Source organism: Dipodomys ordii, unplaced genomic scaffold (genome assembly GCF_000151885.1).
Source record: "Dipodomys ordii isolate 6190 unplaced genomic scaffold, Dord_2.0 Scaffold141, whole genome shotgun sequence".
NCBI classification, from domain to species: Eukaryota; Metazoa; Chordata; class Mammalia; order Rodentia; family Heteromyidae; genus Dipodomys; species Dipodomys ordii.
In genome coordinates, this window is record NW_012267357.1 from 2507747 (window position 1) to 2528042 (window position 20296).

Consider the following 20296-nt stretch of genomic DNA (forward strand, 5'->3'; position numbering starts at 1 on the left):
TCAAACTCAGGGCCTCATGCATGCAAGGCAAGCGATCTACCACTAAGCCACCTTCCCAGTCCCTTCCATGAGACTCTTATCTCCAATAAAAACCATTCAGTGGTAGAATGCTAGCCTTGAGCTGAAGAGCTGAGGGATAGACAGGCCCAGAGTTTAAGCCCGGTGACCGACCAAAAAAAAAAAAAAAAAATCTGACCTAGAAGAATTTAAGATTGAGATATCTGATCCAAAATGCCCTAAAATACAAAGCTTTTTGAATACTGACACAATTCAAAATGTAGAAAATCCCACACACCTGAATGATCTACTGTAATGACTCACATTCAAAACAGGCTCACTAAAAATATTGTATAAAATTACCAACAAGTTATATATTTATGAAACAGAAATTAATTTTGTATTTAGATGTTGGTCCTTTCTCTAAGTTACCTCTTCATGTTTATTAAATATTCTAAAATGTAAGAAAATTAATAATTCCAGACATTTCTGATCTTAAGCATTTCAGATAAGAAAGTCAACCTCTAATTTGTTTTGTAGGCTTAAAAATGTGACTAGAAATTGAAATAATACAAATAAACAAAAAAGTGAGAAAACTAGAACTTTCTCCAGACTTCTTCACCATATAGAAGATATTGCTCTCAAATTAAGAATCAAAGTGAGACTGATGGTATCTCAGTATGGAGTGCATGCCTATTATAAAGTTAGGCATTGGGTTACAGCTCCAGCACTGGAGGATGGAGTGAAAAGAAAAGAGTAAGCTGGGTGCTGATGGCTCAGGCATGTAATCCTAGCTACTCAGGAGGCCGAGATCTGAGGATTGCAGTTCAAAGCCAGCCCAGGCAGGAAAATCTGTGACATTCTTTTTTTCCAATTAAAAAACCCACCAGAACACTGGAAGTAGCTCAACTTGTAGACTGGTTTGCCTTGAGCCAAAGAGCTCAGAGAAAGCGCCCAGGCCCAGAGTTGCAGCTCTACAACCAACCAAAAAATTAAGCTCTCTTTACTACGAACAGTGACCTAACAATTTAACAAACACAACAAATATGAAGCTAAGTCTAAGAAACAATAATGAGCTAAGACTTACCTTTGGAGTCAGCATTTGGGAACAGCCTATTCCATGGTACTTTATTTTTGTGTGGAAGAGAGAGCAAATAGTTTCTAGCCTTTAAATTTATTATACAATTCAGGTCTTCCTGTGATGGGGATCCAAGAATACCTATTAAATAAAGTAATTTAGCTGCTAAATATCAAGACCAAGGCAAACGAACATATACTATCAATTTGAGACAAAATGAACTTTGGTCCTTAATGTCTTCTTAACATCACCTAATACTTACCTTTCCCCCCCCCCCTTTTTTTTTGTCAGTTGTGGGGCTTGAACTCTGGGCCTGCGCACTGTCCCTGAGCTCTTCAACTCAAAGCTAGTGCCCTACCACTTGAGCCACAGCACCTCTTCTGGTTTTCTGGTGGTTAATTGGAAATAAGAGTCTCACGGGCTTTCCTGCCTGGGCTGGCTTTGAATTATGATCCTTAGATCTCAGCCTTCTAAGTAGCTAAGATTATAGGCGTGAGCCACTGGTGCCTGGCTTCCTAAGAATTTTTTTTTTTTGGTTTGTTGTGGGGCTTGAACTCGGGGCCTGGGTGCTGTCTCTGAGCTCTTCAGTTCAAGGCTAGCACTCTACCACTTGAGCCACAGCACCACTTCTGTTTTTTTCTGCTTATGTGGTGCTGAGGAATCAAACACAGGGTCTCATGCATGCAAGGCAAGCACTCTACCCATGAGCCACCTTCCCAGCCCCCTTCCTAAGAAATTTTTACATAAAGGTTTTATTTTTAATTTTTTTGAAAGATCAGAAACTTAACTCTATTACAGATTAGAATTATTAAAACTCCTGAGTCATTTAATGATGTGACTCTCAGGAACCTTACCCAGAATATGGTTCAGTTGGTCAAGATAATGCTTTCCTGGGAAGATGGGCCTATTGGACAGCATCTCTGCCAGGATACATCCCACAGACCAAATATCAATGGACTTGGTATAGCCCTGCAGCAGAAAGGGGAAAAAGGCAGATAATGATTATCTATGGATATGCCAGACAAGGAGATCTTGTTCCATGAGATGCATATTGCTGATACAAGTTGGAGCCTTTTCAAAATGTCACAAATACATGAAAACAATAAAAAGAAAAATAATTATTTGGCTTTCTTATACTTAACCATGATTAATTTTATTTCACATTTCAAATGCTGATTAACTTTCAATTTAATTAGGTTTTCTAGCCAGGAACTGGTGGCTCACACCTGAAATCCTACTCAGGAAGCTGAGATCTGAGGATTGAGGTTCTAAACCAGCCCAGCTAGACAAATCCTTGAGACTCTTTATCTCCAATTAATCAGCAAAAAGCCAGAAGTAGAGCTCTGGAGCTCAAGTGGTAGAGTACCCAAGCAAGAGCATAAGGCGCAGAAGTTCAAGCCCTGGTAGCAGGGCATGCATGCATATGTATGTGTGTAGACACACACACACACACACACACACACACACACACACACACACACACACACACACACACACACACACACACACACACCCCTCTGAAGTGTACTACAGTCTTTTTTGCAAACAAAGTAGGGGGAGATTTAGAATTATTACATGCTTCAGGACATTAATAACCCATTTAGTCACTTTTGGAAACAGAAGTCAGTTCAAAAGAGGAGATATTACTATACTTTCAGGATAGCTTATTCATCTTATAAATATCTTTTTTTTTTTTTTGCTGGTCGTGGATCTGAACTCTGGGCCTGAGCACTGTCCCTCAGCTTCAGCTCAAGGCAAGCGCTCTACCGCTTGAGCCACAGCGCCACTTCTGGCCTTTTCTGTTTACGTGGTGCTGAGGAATCGAACCCAGGGCCTCATGCATGCAAGGCAAGCACTCTACCACTGAGTCACCTCCCAGCCCCATCTTATAAATAATTTCTAAACAAAGCAGGCTGAAAAACTTTGACCTCTACAAAAAAGTAACACCAATATTCTCATCATTTTCTATTTATTTTTCAGGTAAAATATTCTTTTAAAGGAAGTCTGTTGGGTTGGGAAGATGGTTTAGTGGTAGAGCGCTTGCCTTGGCATGCATGAGGCCCTGGATTCGATTCCTCAGCACCACATAAGCAAAAAGAAAAAAGCCGAAAGTGGCACTGTGGCTCAAGTGGTAGAGCACTAGCCTTGAGCTGAAGAGCTGAAGGACAGGGCCCAGGCCCAGAGTTGAGGCCCCACGACCGGACCCAAAAAAAATTTTTTTTAAAAAAAAAAGGAAGTCTGTTAAAGTCATGTAAGAATTCAATGAAAAAGGGCTCTCTCCAAGGAACAGAAGCTACAGTTTATGGAAGATGTTAAATATAGTGATAAATGGAAGGAGAAATATAGAAAATACCAGAGAGAAAAATCTGAAGGTGGGTGCTGGTGGCTCTCACCTGTAATCCTAGCTACTCAGGAGGCTGAGATCTGAGGATCATGGTTCAAAGCCAGCCCGAGAAGGAAAGTCCATGAGACTCTTATCTCTAATAAACCACTAGAAAACTGGAAGTAGCACTGTGGCTCAAGTGGTAGAGTACTCGCCTTGAGCTGAAGAGCTGAGGGGCAGCTCCAAGGCCCAGAGTTCAAGCCTCATGACTGACAAAAACAAAAAACAAGAAGTGCTAATACTAGAGGAAAACGTAAAAAATGGCTCCGCTAGACCAAATCTGGAACAAACATACATAATAGTAAGTGGTTATAAATCACCAAATAAATACTCAAGAGTAAACTAACATATAGAAAAATGATAGATGTGTAAAAATCACCAGTGGATGGCAGGAGAAGTGAAAGTTTAATGAAGATAACGTACAAACTATTTCCCCATGAAATAATTACAAGGAGTCCAGAAACTAATAATAATTTGATGGTGGATCTGGAGGATGCCATATTACCTAAAAGATAAGTAAGATTACCAGTTACAGTACAAAGGTAAAAGACTCTGAAAAGAGTTTTAACATTTCCTGCATGGGGGGGCAGGAAATGTTTCTCTCTCTTTTCCATTTCCCTCTACTTAAATGCTGTTTTACTAAAATAAATTGTGTGTGTGTGTGTGTGTGTGTGTGTGTGTGTGTATGTGTGTATCTGAAAACAAGCAATGTGCTATCATTGTGGTATTAATGCCAAAAATGGATGATACAAAACTGAAGGGAATTCTGTTCTCAAAAAAAGGTACTAAACTAATGCTTATCATCTCAGGAATGCTAAGATGCCATGGCTGTAGGAAAGAAAACATGCCCCTTTAGGAGTATTAATGTTCCAGATGTTCAAGGAGTTAAATGTCAGATGATTTTTTTTTTAAGAGGAGAGAAAAAGGAGAAAGAAGGAGGGACAAGATGGCAGTATGTTAACAGCTGGTGGATCAAAGATAAAGGGTATATAGGCATTCATTGTATTTTTAAATTTTTCTATTTTTAAAAAAATGTTCTAAGTCAATAAAAAAGAGTACCTGCCTACTAAGCCGGAGGCCCAGAGTTCAAATCCCAGTACTAAGTAAGTAAATAAACAAACGCCTACTATGATCATACATGCCTTAATCCTAGTATGAGGGCGGGAAATCTAGGAAGATTGACAGTCCAAGGCTAGCCGAGTAATGGTGGCTCATGGGTACAATCCCAGATACTCAAGATTCTGCAATTTGAAGACTGAAGCCAACCAAAGCAGACAAATCCTCCAGACTCTTACCTCCAATTACCCATGAAAAAGTAGGAACTAGAGGCATGGTATGAGTGATAAGAGCGCTAGCTATGAGGAAAAGCCAAGTTACAATATGAGGACTTGACTTGAGTTCATTAACCAAGTACTGGCACCAAAAACAAAAGTTAGAGGTTAGCCTAGGAAACATAATATAATGAGACTGACTAAGAAAAAGAAAAAAAGTGAATACATTACTAGAAGTAACATTCTCAGGCTAGAGGTACTACAAATGAAAAATGAATTTATACTAAGTTTTACCACAGTAATTCTCATGTAGAAGGAAAGTTGGGCAACTGAAAAAAATGCAGAACTACCTCACTAGGGGGATGATGAGAGAGAGAATAAAGGCAATGGGTGCATTTCAAGTTATAATGAAGACTCAAAGTCAAGGGCCATCAGAACAAAAGGCTCAACAGACTCTACTTTTGCATGCCAACACTCTGTCTAGAATGGCTATCATGTAGCCCATTAGAGAAAAAAATCTGCATAGCTGGGAATGTGGCTCAGTGGTAGAGTGCTTGCCTAGCATGCATGAAGCCCTAGATTCAATTAATACCACATACACACAAAAAAAAGCCAGAAGTGGCACTGTGGCTCAAGTCATAGAGTAGTAGCCTTGAGCAAAAAGCTGAGGGACAGTGCCCAGGCCCTGAGTTCAAGCCCCAGGACTGGCAAAAAAAAAAGAAAGACACTTGCTATGTGGGATTTTTTGCAACACAATTATGTAAGAGAATCTACACAGCATTTTTTGAAATATTTACTGTAAAAAATCCTTCTTTATAATGTATTTTTTTCCCCTAATGCTAGTACTGATTTGTATGGTAAATCCAATCTTGAGAACAGAGAAACCACTACTTAATAGGCCAAGTTTGGAATCTTTTTTTTTTTTTTTTGGTCATGGGGCCTGAACTCTGGGCCTGAGTGCTGTCTCTCAGCTCTTCAGCTCAAGGCTAGAGCTCTACCACTTGAGCCATAGTACCACTTCTGGCTTTTTCTGCTTATATGGTGCTGAGAAATCGAACCTAGGGCCTCATGCATACAAGGCAAGCACTCTACTACTGAGCCACCTTCCCAACCCAAAATTCGGGATCTTTATTAGAGCAGGCATGCAGCAGAGGGACTCCAGTCACAAAGCCCTACCACCCTGAATACAGCTAACACATGGCTTATATGGCCAAAACCCACACAATGTTCATGGAATTAATCTTAAAATGGAAAGCAAACCAGATGTGAACATAATCAAAGTAAATGAAAAAAAACAGTGCACATTCAAATCTCACGAAGATATTAAATATAAGCCAAAACAAATCAAATGTGGACACAGTCAAGGGGAATCAAGCACCAGTCATCGAAGGAGAGTAAGACAGACTTACCTGAACATACCAACTCAAAACACTTTTTTTTCATTTTTTTTTATTGTGAAGATATTGTTCAGAGGGGTTACAATTAAATGGGCAAGATAACGAGTACATTTCTTATCAAGCTTTGTTGCCTCCTCCTTTGTTTTCCCTTCCCACACCTCCCCCATCCCCCAAAACACATTTTTAAGCTAAAGAATATTCTCTATCATTATAAGGCCTTTTGCTTAGTCCCAGTCTCCTTTCTTCACTGGGACTTGAAGCATGATCTGGGCCTGGTCCCTTAACTTTTTCACTCAAGACTGGTGCTCTACCACTTGAGCAATAGCTCCTCTTTTAGCTTCTTGGTGGCTAACTGGAGAGAAGAGTCTCAAATTTTCTTGTCCTGGATGGCTTTGAATTACGACCTTAAGATCTCAGCCTCCTAAGTAGCTAGGATTACAAGTGTGAGCCATGGAACCAGGCAGAAATATCTTTTAATGTGATTTTGCTTAACTAAAAACATGTACATGAGATTTTTTTTTCTTTTTTAAAGCTTTAAGTAAAAAAAAAAAAAATCTTGCTGAGTGCCGGTGGCTCATGCCTGTAATCCTAGCTACTCAGGAGGCTGAGATCTGAGGATCTCGGATCAAAGCCAACATGGGCAGGAAACTCCATGAGATTCTTATCTCCAATAAACTACTAGAAAACCAGAAGTGGTGCTGTGGCTCTAGCAGTAGAGCGCTCGCCTTGAGCTGAAGAGTGCACGGACAGTGCCCAAGCCTGGAGTTCAAGCCCCACAACCGACCAAAAAAAAAAAAATTGCTTTAAGCAAATCCCATTTCCTCATAAAAATCAATCTAATAGCTTATCTCTACTTATAGGGAAAAGAGAAAGAGTATACTAGTGGCTCACACCTGTAATGCCAGCTATTCAGAATACTGAGATAAAGCTAGCCCAAGCAGAAAAAGTCTGGAGTCTCTTATCTCCAACTGAAAACACCAAAAAGTATAAAGTGGAGGTGTGGCTCAAGTGGTAGAACCTTGAGCAGGAACAGAGCCCAGGCTCTGAGTTCAAGCCCCAGGACAGGCATACACATTAAAATAAGAACAGTGAAAGAGAATGAGGTCTGAGATAAGTAAACTTGTTCCTTTCATTTTCATTAAACTGCTCAGGATCTATGGTTCCAGTGCCCTAAACATGATACCCAATGTCTATTTACTTTTCTTTATTTCTACTTTTCTTCATTTTCTTGCATGTGTGTGTACTGGTTTTTAGGAAAAGTTCACTGGAATTAAAAGAGTTTCACAGACTTTCCTACCTATGTTGGCTTCAAACAGTAATCCTCAGATCTCAGCCTCCTGAGAGTAGCTAGGATTACAGGCATGAGCCATCAGCACTCAGCAACTTTTCTTCATGTAACTTAAAGTTATACTGGAACAGATGGAACTATATTTAAAAATTTCATAATCTTCAGATATTAGGTATAGGTAGTATGTCAAGTATACTTAAAGTATATAATTTTTTTGGGGGGGGGTCAATTGTGAGGCCTGAACTCTGGGCCTGGGCGCTGTCCCTCAGCTCTTCAGCTCAAGGCCAGTGCTCTACCACTTGAGCCATAGTGCCACTTCCAGCTTTTTTTCTTTTTGCTTATGTGGCGCTGAGGAATCGAACCCAGGGCCTCGTGCATGCAAGGCAAGCGCTCTACCACTGAGCCACCTTCCCAGCCCCTACACTATATAATTTTGACACCTTATTCAGATACTATTTGCAAAGGATGTTAATAATACTGAATTCTAATCGCCGTAAGAGCTCTCAAGTTTTACCTGATTTATGTATTTTTTTGATTTTGTAAATGCATTTAAATAATTTTTTTATGGCCCAGATATAGCACAGTTTAGATATAGAGGAGGTATTTCATTTGGAAAAAAGACTACCATACTATTTTGGAAAAATATTCTATAGAAGTTTCTATTCTTTACACACCCATGTTTTCTTCAACTAGTACAAGTTAAAGTTATACTGTGGTGTGCAGAAGAGATAACTCTTTCTTTTATTTTCTTTCTTTTATATTTTTGTCGGTCATGGGGCTTTCCAGGTGCTGCCCCTGAGCTCTTGAGCTCAGGGGGAGTGATCTACCACTTGAGCCACAGCACCACTTCCGGTTTTCTAGTGGTTAATTGGAGATAAGAGATTTATCTGCCCAGGCTGGCTTTGAACCATGATCCTCAGATCTTAGCCTCCTGAGTAGCTAGGATTAAAGGGGTGAGCCACTGGCGCCTGGCTCTTTTTTTTTTTTTGCCAGTCCTGAGGCTTGAACTCTAGGCCTGGATGCTGTCTCTGAGCTCCTTTTTTGCTCAAGGCTAGCACCACTTGAGCTACAGTGCCACTTTCAGCTTTTTCAGTTGACTAAATTGGAGGTAAGTGTCTCACAGACTTTCCTGCCCTGTCTTGCTTCGAACCTGGATCCTCAGATCTCAGACTACTGAGTAGCTAGGATTACAGACATGTACCACTAGCACCAGATATTCTTTACTATCAGGTAAATCTGACCTTTTAGCATAGTCTCAGTTCATATTAACATTACTGGCTTCTAACACAAAGATGGCCTCTGCATACCCAGTCCTGGGCAGAGTAGGTATGAAAGGTGCCACAGTAGGCTGGGAAGGTGGCTCAGTGGTAAAGTGCTTGCCTTGAATGCATGAAGTCCTGGGTTTGATTCCTCAGCACCACATAAGCAGGAAAAAAAGCTGGAAATGGTGCTGTAGCTCAAGTGGTAGAGCGCCAGCATTGAGCTGAAGAGCTGAGGGACAACACACAGGCCGAGTTCAAGCCCTACAACCGACCAAAAAAAAAAAAAAGGTGCCATACAGACACAGGAGACAGACCATTTATGGTATCAGCATAAATGATTACTTCCTCTCGACTCTAGCTGAGGTAGTAAGAATGGTCCAAAAGTTCAATGATGAACAAGATTAGATAGTACCTTGGCTCTGGCCAGATGGGCCAAGCCTAAACCTAAGCTGAAGCTTACAGATAGAGGCTTAGAGCTATATATTTCAAAGTTTTCTTGCTTTCTGGTTTTCTTTTTTATGTTAACTTCGTCCTTACCTTGGAATTCAACATAATTTCTGGAGCCCTGTACCAACGTGTGGCTACATACTCTGTCAGGAAGCCTGTGTGATCATGATCTGGATCTGCAACACGGGCCAGGCCAAAGTCACAGATCTAAGGGAGAAAAAAGCAGACAACTGAGAATCTACCCAGCTTGATATCAGAATATCATAAAAGTAAAAGACAATATAAGTAATAATGATAACAAGCAGTTGCTGCCACTACTATGTGAGGTATAAAAGCATTATTATTTAATCTTTTCAACAACCTGAAAGTCAGTGATGATTGACATGCCAAAGACTAACAAAGAGGCTGGAAGGATTATTTTTAAACAATACAACTTGCTGGAAATTAGTGGCTCACCCCTGTAATCCTAGCTACTCAGGAGGTTGAGATAGGAGGGGATTGTAGTTGAAAGCCAGTCTGGACAGGAAAGTCTGTAGAGTCTTATCTATCTATAATAATAATGATAATAAAGCCTGAAGTGGAGCTGTGGTTTTAGTGGTAAAGGAATAGTGGGGGTAGTGTGCATACACGCATACACATATACATACCACGCACACGCATACGCACACAGATACAACTTAACTTGATGAGTGGGGTTGGAATAAGATGTGGGAGAGAATGACAAGGAAGGGATGACAAGCACTGTACTCATAAACTGACACGCAGAACTGAAACTGCTTTGCACACTATTTAAAGATAATAAATTTAATAAAAAGTATAATCAAGAGAAACAACTAGGAGACAACTTAAAAGAGGAAATCTCACATTTTCTTAACTGTTTAGTTGTAACTACATATAGCTTATGTTCTGGGTAAATTCAGCAAAGCCATCCAGACCCCGTCTCAGCTCCATCTCACTGGTGCTCACAGGATCATTGCTGCTAGGATTAGCTATTGGAATTTGCACTGGCCTTCTATTTCTCAGATTCCACTTCTTGATAGTTCTCCCATTTAGTCCAAGAAAGTGACATTTTTAGAACCTTCTCACTTCCCTCCCATTTTATGTAGTCAAATCTTCATATACTGAAGATGTACCATTTTCTGGTTTTAAAATATCCAGCTTCTCATTTTGTTCAGACTTACAGAAGTACCTCCTAAGCATTCCTCATCTTGCTCTCCCAATACTGTAGTGCTATTCAAGAAGGCTATTTTATAAAATAGCTAGTTATATAACATGCAGCTATAATCTAGTTCCACACAAATTCAGAATCTTTTAGCTCTTAGGTCCTTAGGAAACCAACTCAAGAGTTGGGCCAGAGTAACTATACTCTTAGAAGATAGACTAAAAGACATGGACTAATCTGGAAGCTTGATAGAATTAAGTAAGCTAAGAAACAAGGGTCTAAACTAAGGCCCTAAAATCAGGGACAGTAAAGGACAAATCTAAAAGGTATTTATAGGACTTGGAATCTACCTAGACTTAATCTCTACCTTTGATCCTACAGACGCTCTCATTTACTTTGACTACAGCATCCAAAAAGTTGCATTTATGCTGCAGAATGTCCTCCTCTTAGACATTAAAGGCCAAGGGAGAGTGTGAGGTTGAATTCAAGCACCAATACTGGCACAAAACAAAGGGGATAGGAGTGTGTTGAACAGCACATCTGCTTCTCCAGGGACTCTCCCATAGGCTGCTTTCCATGTCCACTCTCACAAGATAGAACAGCGAGGGAATCCTGTCTTCCTCCGTAGCTCTGACTGCCAACTCTAGCCACTCTACTCGCAATGTGAATAACCACCACAAACCTGCACTTCTCCTTTCAGAGATGGCTTGCTTGCCAATGACATTACAAGGAATAGTTCATAGCTTTTGTGGAGGAACATAGTTGAACTTACAATTGACTGATCTGAGCCTTTCAATGTATTTATATTTTATTTGTTTCCTCCTCCTCCTCCTCCTCCTCTTCCTCCTCCTCCTCTCCCTCCCCTTCCTCCTCCTTCTTTTTTTGTTGATAGTGGGGTCTGAATTCTGGGCTTGGGCACTGTCCCTGAGCTCTTCAGCTCAAGGCTAGCACTCTACCACTTGAGCCACAGCACCACTTCCAACATTTTCTGTTTATGTGGTGCTGAAGAATCAAACCCAGGGCCTCATGCAAGCAAGGCAAACATTCTACCACTGAGCCACCTTCCCAGTCCCTATTTGTTTTTGTCGGTCATTGGGCTTGAACTCTGGGCCTGGGTACTGTCCCTCAGCTCTTCAGCACAAGACTAGCACTCTACCACTTGAGCCATAGCGCCACTGCCCAAGCTGGCTTTGAAGGCTTTGAACCTCAATCCTCAGATCTCAGCATCCTAAGTAGCTAGGATTATAGGCGTGAATCACCAGCTCCCAGCTTCTTTTTGTTTCTTTATAGTGCTTTCTACTAATTTTTATGGAAGTAACTGCTGGAAGCATTTCCAACATAAAAGGCTCACTGGCAACTGAATTCAGTAAGATAAGCCATGAATGATTAATTTTTTTGATGACTGAAAGGGGGTGCTCTGAGCCTCACCCACTCCAATGCTGTATGGCTTGAACTTTTCAAATAGGTATTTCTCTCTTTTTCAGGGCTAACATTTCATTGTAGAATTCATGTTCAACCAGAGCTTTGCTTTTTGTTAGAGGAATGATATCGTAAGTCACGTTCTAACTCACACAATAGGAATAAAAATATTATGCTTGGTCAGTGAAACAAAACCAGACGAAGCCTCAGAATATAAGGACAGTTCTGTTATTGCTCTTGGTTCTGGGCGTTAAAAAAGACTGCAGAGAGAGGGGGAAAAAAGACTGTAGAGGTTCAGACTTGATACACAGCTCTGAGAGGGGAGGAAGGAGAATAAGTGGGGTGTTGCATGCTTGCAATCTCAGTTAAATGGAGGAAATGGGAGGATACTGGCTTGAGACAAGCCTGGGCAAAAAGGTTAGTGAGAGTCTGAAAAATAAGCTGGGTGTTGTAGTACACACTGGTAATGCCAACTGCAAGGGTCTTGTCTTATTATCACTTTTGATGCTATTTGCTCTAGAACTCTACCCTCAAGTGGTTAGTACTTGCCTGGTAAGCACAAGGTCGTAAGTTCAAACTCCAACACTGCCAAAACAAAACAAAAACAATCTCCCTAAAAGCCCCTAAATGTGTAGTTATTCTTCCTTGTTGTTTTCCCTCTGAGAGAAACTCAATCTGAAAAGCATTAGCAGGTCATTCAATGTAAGTTACCATGGGGTTGGAGACAGTGGGCTGATGGAGAATATAGCATACAAGTAGTTAAAAGAGGGCTCAAGATTAGGATGTGGTGTAGGTGTGAGGTGAAGAGTGGGTTTGGTAGAAGAGTAGAAGCATATCTAGAGGATTGGAATCTGAGCAAAATGATGTTGGATAAATCAATAGTTTTACTGGGGGTTGCAAAATGGTGGTTTTCCAATTTTATTATTCCCTTATTTTTATTAGCTGGTATTTTTTTCTAGAAGGGCTGTGGGTCATCAACTGGAGCTATTTGCTTACTACCTTGATGCACAGATACTAGTAGATTTCCTATTGCAAAGACAGAGAAAATGTTTAATCTTTTTCCTACCAATATTTGTAACAGTGGAAAGGTATAAGAGAAACTTTTATCATTGGTATACCTACACTAAAAAGGCACAGGACTAGCAGTACCATGTCATCGCCCCCTCCCCACTCCACAGTTTTCTGAACACTACAATACCAAAGATTAATGTTTACGTAGAAATAACAAATAAAATGCTAAAGCTACAAAATAAAAAAAGCAAGGATGCTGAAAATAAATCCTACAAAAATGAGATAATCCTACATCTTTTGTATGGTATTACATAAAACAATTTATTAAATTTAGCACTTCCCTATCTGGTTACTTTCTTGATCCTGTACATGCGAATTTTTATAAAACAAAGGAAACCTTAAAGATTTGCTTCTTGTATCCTCTTTCACAGGCACACATGGAATCATATGGCTACAATGACTCCTCGTAGGAACATTTTTGCAGTTAGGCTAATATACAGTAACAAACTAGTATAGGCATTTCTCTGGCAGTTCCATTTTTAAAAATGCCAGATGAAATTCCAAATAGGGCTTATAATCCTTACATGTTTCTGTAGCCTGGAGAAATAAAGAGAAAGTCTATAATCGAGAATCCCAGAAGGGACCTGAGGTCTCAGGGCATCATATATCAAAATATAAAAAGCAAAAAAAAAGTTTATTTAGAGTAGTTATATGAAGGAGTCTCACTTCAACAAGTCAGATTATGGATGCAAATGCTTAAAATAAGTAAAAATATTAAAATAAGTTTATTATTATTGGTTTTGATACAAAAATTAAAAGTTGAAGGTTTGACTCACTTGGAATAAGCTTATATTCTGAGTGGTCAAGAGTAGTAAATACTTTGTTACAGGAGGCCAACAGAAAATAACAGAACTGCTTACTTAAAAATTCAAAAGGGGGGCTGGGAATGTGGCTTAGTGGTAGAACGCACTTACCTAGCATGCATGAAGCCCTGGGTTCAATTCCTCAGTACCACATAAATGGAAAAAGCCAGAAGTGGCATTGTGGCTGAAGTGGTAGGGTGCTAGCCTTGAGCAAAAGAACCTCAGGGACAGTGCCCAGGCCCTGAGTTCAAGCCCCAGGACTGGAAAAAAAAAATTCAAAAGAGACCTAAATAACATAAGTAGTCTACCTGTTAGCCTTTCTAGGCACAAGGATCTGAGAGTCATCTTGGTCACCACAAAGTTCAGAGGATCCAAAACATCAATAATTCCATCACTTGAGTGGAAAAGGCATTTTCTCTATTGGCAGTCTTGTAAGCATTATACTACATATGCATTAAACTGCCACTACATCCTGAGCGGTTTGGATATACTTGCTGTGTCAAACCTCAGTGACATCCCATAATCACTTTAAGAATGAGATGCTTTCCTATTTATAACCATGTGAATGATATATACTTTCTATGTGCATCTAAAACAAAGAAGTAAAACTGGCCATTCATGTGGATGAAGAGAAAGATCAAGAGAAGCTGAGGCTCAACCAGGCTATACTATGAGGTACACATCTATAATCACAGTTTTCAGGAGGCTGAGGCAAGGAGATAACAAGTTTGAGTCCAGTCTGAGCTACATAGTGAAATCTTGTTTTCACACAAATTTGAGTCCAGTCTGAGCTACATAGTGAAATCTCGTTTTCACACAACAAACTGATCAAACTTTAGACTGATAGATGGCTGTCCATGACCTTACTTTCAACCAACCTTTCAAGCTAATGTCAATGATTCTCTAAGATTTATCCAAAGCTGGGATAAGAGGAGGACACAGTGTTTTGTGAATGAGTGCTTGTTTCATACTTAGATGTTATCTTCTTCCTGTTGCCTCTCACAGTAGTAGCCACAACTGGGTCACTTCTCTCCTTTGCATTTTTATATCATTCTCTCCTGCATTTCAATTATAGCACATACTAGTACAATAATCTACTGTCTTATCAGATTTCTCATCTGTCAGTTTTTTTTTTTTGTTTTGTTTTTTTTTTGGGTCCGGTTGTGGGGCCTGAACTCTGGGCCTGGGCGCTGTCCCTCAGCTCTTCAGCTCAAGGCTAGCGCTCTACCACTTGAGTCACAGCGCCACTTCCGGCTTTTTACTTATGTGGTGCTGAGGAATCAAACCCAGGGCCTCGAGCATGCAAGGCAAGTGCTCTACCACTGAGCCACCTTCCCAGCCCATCTGTCAGTTTTTTTATTTGAGGGGTATATACTCATTTTCCTGGCATAGTATACCTAACAGAACCTCACACAATCAATGTCTATTGGATTGAAAATTTTTTTAAAAAACAATTATTCCTATATATTTACGTATTTTTCCCTTTGGTAATACTGGGGTTTAAACTCAAGGCATCATGCATGCTAAACAGGCACTCTACCACTTGAACCACTCAACCAGCCTCTTTTTGCATTGATAATTTTCCAGAGAGGGTCTCTTTCCCAGAATTGGTCTGAAGTATAATCTGTCTATGTGTACTTCTTTGAGATGCCAGGTGTAGGTCACTGCAGCCTGACACTGTGCTTCCACCTTGGCCTGAGATAACAAGGGTACAATGCTACAGCACCCAGCCACTGACTGAAATGGAGTCTTGCATGTCTTTCTACTTTTTGGTCTTGAATTGATGTGAATTTTTTATTAGCATCATTGTAGCTAAGATATCTATAGATCTTCCTTCTTATTCAGCTGTGCCATCTGTTAAAATAAAAACAGATGCTATACCTCTTTAGGAAAACTCTAAGGACTGTAAAAGATCTGAATTTCTTCCTTATGAAATTCCTTATTAGGAATTAAAGGCAGAATGGTTGTTTTCTGAGTCTCTTGTATAAAACTTATTGAAGGAAAATGATCACCAATTAAAGAAGCGACTTATACTTGGGCTGGGGGTGTGGCTCTAGCAGAATATCTGCCTAGCAGGCCCCAGTACCACCAAAAAACACTTATTGCATACAGATGCATATGACCTATCTGTTCATATAAAATATGAAAGTGTGCACATAACTAGGAGAGGAAGAATGGCATAGAAGGGAAAAAAGAATTAGCATTCTGTATTTGCATTTCTGCCATAAAAATATTTTCATAGCCAGGTGCCAATGGCTCAAGTCCATATTCTTAGCTACTCAGGAAGCTGACATCTGAGATTACAGTTCAAAGCCAGCCTGGACAGGAAAGACTGTGAGACTCTTCTCTCCAATTAACCATCAAAAATCCAGAAGTAGAGCTGTGGCTTAAGTGGTAGAGTGCTATCCTTGAGTGAAAAATCTAAGGGGAAGTGCCCTGAGTTCAAGTCCTCGTAATGACACATGAGCATGAAAAGCAAAGACACACATGTTTGTGGTATAATTTAAAATATGAATAATGATAAAAATAACTGTGTCTCAGTACATTGTTTTTTCCCCCTCAATATACTATACCATGAGAATTAAATAATCTGGCTGACCTTGAGATCACAGGTGGTATTGAGCAGCAGATTGGAAGGCTTGAGGTCACGGTGCAGAACATTAGCTGAATGGATGTATTTTAACCCTCTAAGAATCTGGTAAAGAAAATAGCAGATGTGGTCATTGCTGAGGTGTTGTGTCTTCAAGAGCTTGTAAAGATCTGTTTCCATGAGGTCCTGTACTATATATCTGTTTGGAAAAGTTAAGGTAAAATACGAGATAACTGATCATGGTTAGCCAAGTGTTACAGACACAATTTACCCTCTCCAAATAGCCAGTTATTATATGTACCATGAGGCCTTTAAGGGAAACAAACTGAAAAAGTAAATGGAAGGAATCTAAAGTAGTTAACTCATTGTTTAGGTCCTTTAAGACAACAGTCATTGTATCTGCTTGATGTGGTTGCTTATGAGGATAGACTAAGATTTGAGACAGAAATATCGGCAGGGTAAATCTTGACTTCCTTGTTCTCTAAGCCGTCCACCATTAATAAATCTTCTCTAAATCTTAGGGTGGGTGGTAACTGGCAAGGTTATATGTTCCCTTATCTCTTTGGTCCAATCTATAATGTCACAACTATCTCCTTAGTAACCAACCATAAAGCTTTTGGTAATACAGGCCTAGAAACACTCTGCTACAAACCCAACCTTTAGTCTATTTTCATGACTCTTTGATTACTGTTAAAGTCCTATGAAAGTAAGAACAAGAAAAAATCATGCTAAGACGTTGTCTGTACTGGTTTGTGTTCTTCCTGCTTTCTTGCCTCACCATGTACCTAAGCATCTAACACTGAACAAAAGTCTTTTGTTTTTAATTTCACTATGATATTTCATTAGTGATATTTTTACATTTCTTAAATTTTTTAATTGTTAATAAAGGTGATGTACTGTTTCCTACAGATACATGCAAGATAAGATTTGGCACAAGACACAGGACTTATACACCTGTTGTCTAAGAGGCTTTTGTTGTTGTTGCTGTTGCTCCTGCCCATCCTGGGGTCTGAACTTAGGGCCTGGGTACTAGCTATTCCTGAGCTTTTTTTTTTGCTCAGGCTAATGCTCGACCACTTGAGCCACAGCTCTACTTCCGGCTTTTTGATGGTTAATTGGAAATAAGGGTATCATGAAACTTTCCTGACTGGTCTGGCTTTGAATCACAATCCTCAAATCTCAGCCTCATGAGTAGCTAGGATTACATCCATTAGCCACAAGCACAGGCACAGGTACCCAGTTTGAGGCTTCTTTTTATGGGGAAGGTAAACCAAGACCAACACTTAAAATATCACTATAACTTATTACCAGAGAGCTGTTTAAAAATGCAAAGGGATGCCTACAGATAGTGAGCTGCTGTTCCCCTAAGGGATGGATTACAAATTGGACAAACTGGTATGTGAATTCTGTGTTAGCCTAAAGGACAACTTGCTCTCTTTGACAGACCCTCTTCACTATGTTCAAAGCCTCCTTTATCTTTAACAAACACCATTTTCTAGACCTCCTTGTCTAGGTTTTTAATGCTGGCCAATTACTCACATAATTTTGGCCCAGTGCAACATTAAAGAGTTATGACAGTATCTAACATCTGGATGGTTCTGACTAGACAATACATATATCTAAGGCACCCACTTTATTCAAGTACTCTCTGCTTTCCCTTTCATTGTAACAAATCGGTTGAAGGGACAACACATTTTTGAAAGAAAATGTTTACAGATATAGAGAAAATATTGGCCTTACCTAAAAGATACTAAATTTATTTACTAAAAACTAATAAAATGAATCAGAAAAAAATTTCAGTGCTACTTTAAGTGGCAAGCAGTTATAATCTCAAATATACTTCATATACTTTTCCTTTACTTTGATAAGTCAAGGAAATTTCAAAGCTATATGGAACTAATGGAACTAATTTCCAGAAAAGGGATACACATCTTTCATTTGCTCGATGGTTGGTGCTCGAATAATATCATTGATTCCAATGATGTTCTCATGTCTGAAGCGCAGTAAGATTTTTATCTCCCTCAGGGTTCTCTGGCAGTAGGTCTGGTGCTCAAAAGGGCTGATTTTCTTGATAGCTACTCGAACTTTGTTGAGATTATCATAAGCAGAGCTGAAAGAAAAATGGAGAGAAAGAGGGAGACAGCATTAAAAATAGCTCATAGAATATCTTGGCAGAAAGTATACAAATTGGTAAAATATTAAAAATTTTACAGTGTATAAATACTTCTGTGAAAGCAGCAGGTATGTTATCTACAAAAAAGGGTGAAAAGTAGCTGACACAGATAGCAGGTACTGAACTTCAAACAGAAGGGGCCCTGCCCTGACAATTAGGCGGATGCCCATTTTGACAAATCCAGAATGGATTTATACCAGATACACAAAAATAGCTTTTTTTTTTTTTTTTTTGCCAGTCCTGAGGCTTGAACTCAGGGCCTAAGCACTGTCCCTGAGCTTCTTTTGCTCAAGGCTAGCACTCTATCACTGGATCCACAGCAGCACTTCTGGCTTTTTCTGTTTATATGGTACTGAGGAATTGAACCCAAGGGCTTCACAAATGCTAGGCAAGCACTCTACTGCTAAGCCACACATCCATGCCCTAGCATTTTTTTCATTATCTTAAACAGCAACTGCATTCTGTTGAGAGCAATGATTTCTGCCTCTAAAACAACTGTCAATGTTAGATTTCTTTGGTTCAGTAAAAAGACTCAAATGACTATCAACTAGATCTTCCTAACAAAAGCAGACCAAAAGGATGCATTTATTGCTTCTATCAATTTTATTTTCTCTCTTCACATTTCCAGCTCTCAACTTTGTACAAAATGATATGATTATTTTGTTGTTCTCAAGGAACTGAACCATGATGTTGGGATAGTTTATAGCAATACCTTAAGAAGTTTCCAAAAATAACTTCATTGTCTTCGCATAGGGCCCAGTTCTTTGTAAGTTTTCTTTGAGGTCTGACAATCTAATTCTAAGCAGCATGAAAAAAGAAACTGTATCTACAATTTTATGATGAATTTAAACCTTGGGTTATTATACTATTATTGACCAACAGACTATTGAAAATTTTTCTGTGGAAGCATTTTTTTTGTTTTTTGGTCGGTCGTGGGGCTTGAACTCTGGGCTTGGGCACTGTCCCTGTGCTCTTCAGCTCAAGGCAGGCACACTACTGCCTGAGCCACAGTGCCACTTGTGGTTTTCGAGTGGTTTATTGGAGATAAGAGTTTCACGGACTTTCCTGCCCGGTCTGGCTTTGAACCGTGATCCTCAAATCTCAGCCTCCTGAGTAGCTAGAACTACAGGCGTGAGCCTATTAACAAACTTCAACATCTTGTCCATTGACCAAAGCAATGAAATAACACTGACAGGCATCAAAGACTTTGTTGCTAGATAGTCTGTGCTTCTATAATAATATTTATCAACCTACAGATACAACAGGGTGAAATCCTTTGGAATAATATAAACTAAAAAACATATGACGGAAAAGTAAAACAGATGGTCACTGAGTAGATATCAGTGAGAAAGGGAGGGTAAATGAGGATAAATATGGTTGATGTACTTTAAAAATACACATATATGAAAACAAAACAATAAAACCTATGAAAACTATTTTAAGAAGAAATATGGGAGATAGGGAAGAGTGAAGTGGATGGGGTAAATTGTATGTTTATGGGGAAATGTCACAATAACTCTCCTTGTACAAATAATGTTTGCTAATAAAAATCTTAATAAAAAAAGTTAAAAAAGATTTACTGATTCGATTGTCTGACTCTATCCCAAGACTATACTCCAGAAGATTCTGATTTAGCTTCAATTAGTTTATAATGACATTAACATATTTCATTGTCCCTCAATTCTTTGAAATGAAATACATTCCCTTAATTAAAGAATTGCTACTTAAAAACATTACTTTGCTTTGGCTTGCTGCATTAAGGGCCAAATAAATGATCTTCAGATAGTCAGGTATAATAATGTAAATAAATACTTTTGGAAATAAAAAAGTTTCATTATCTTAATCACAAAAGATCACACTTTTCACCAAAAACAGCATAAACTGGGGCTGGGAAGGTGGCTAAGTGGTAGAGCGCTTGCCTTGCATGCATGAGGCCCTGGGTTTGATTCCTCAGC

At 39.4% G+C, this 20296-nt stretch overlaps 1 protein-coding gene across 1 annotated transcript in view; it reads right to left on the minus strand.

Moving 5' to 3' along the window:
* The window catches only part of Mapk1 (mitogen-activated protein kinase 1), a 91100-nt gene that overhangs the window by 24080 nt on the left and 46724 nt on the right, over window positions 1–20296 (minus strand). Inside the window, exons 2-6 of the mRNA XM_013031566.1 lie at window positions 18096–18278; window positions 16178–16367; window positions 9214–9330; window positions 1930–2044; window positions 1085–1216 (exon numbers count right to left, since the gene is read on the minus strand). Of these exons, the coding sequence (XP_012887020.1) occupies window positions 1085–1216; window positions 1930–2044; window positions 9214–9330; window positions 16178–16367; window positions 18096–18278 (737 nt within the window). The remainder of the gene's footprint in view (window positions 1–1084; window positions 1217–1929; window positions 2045–9213; window positions 9331–16177; window positions 16368–18095; window positions 18279–20296) is intronic.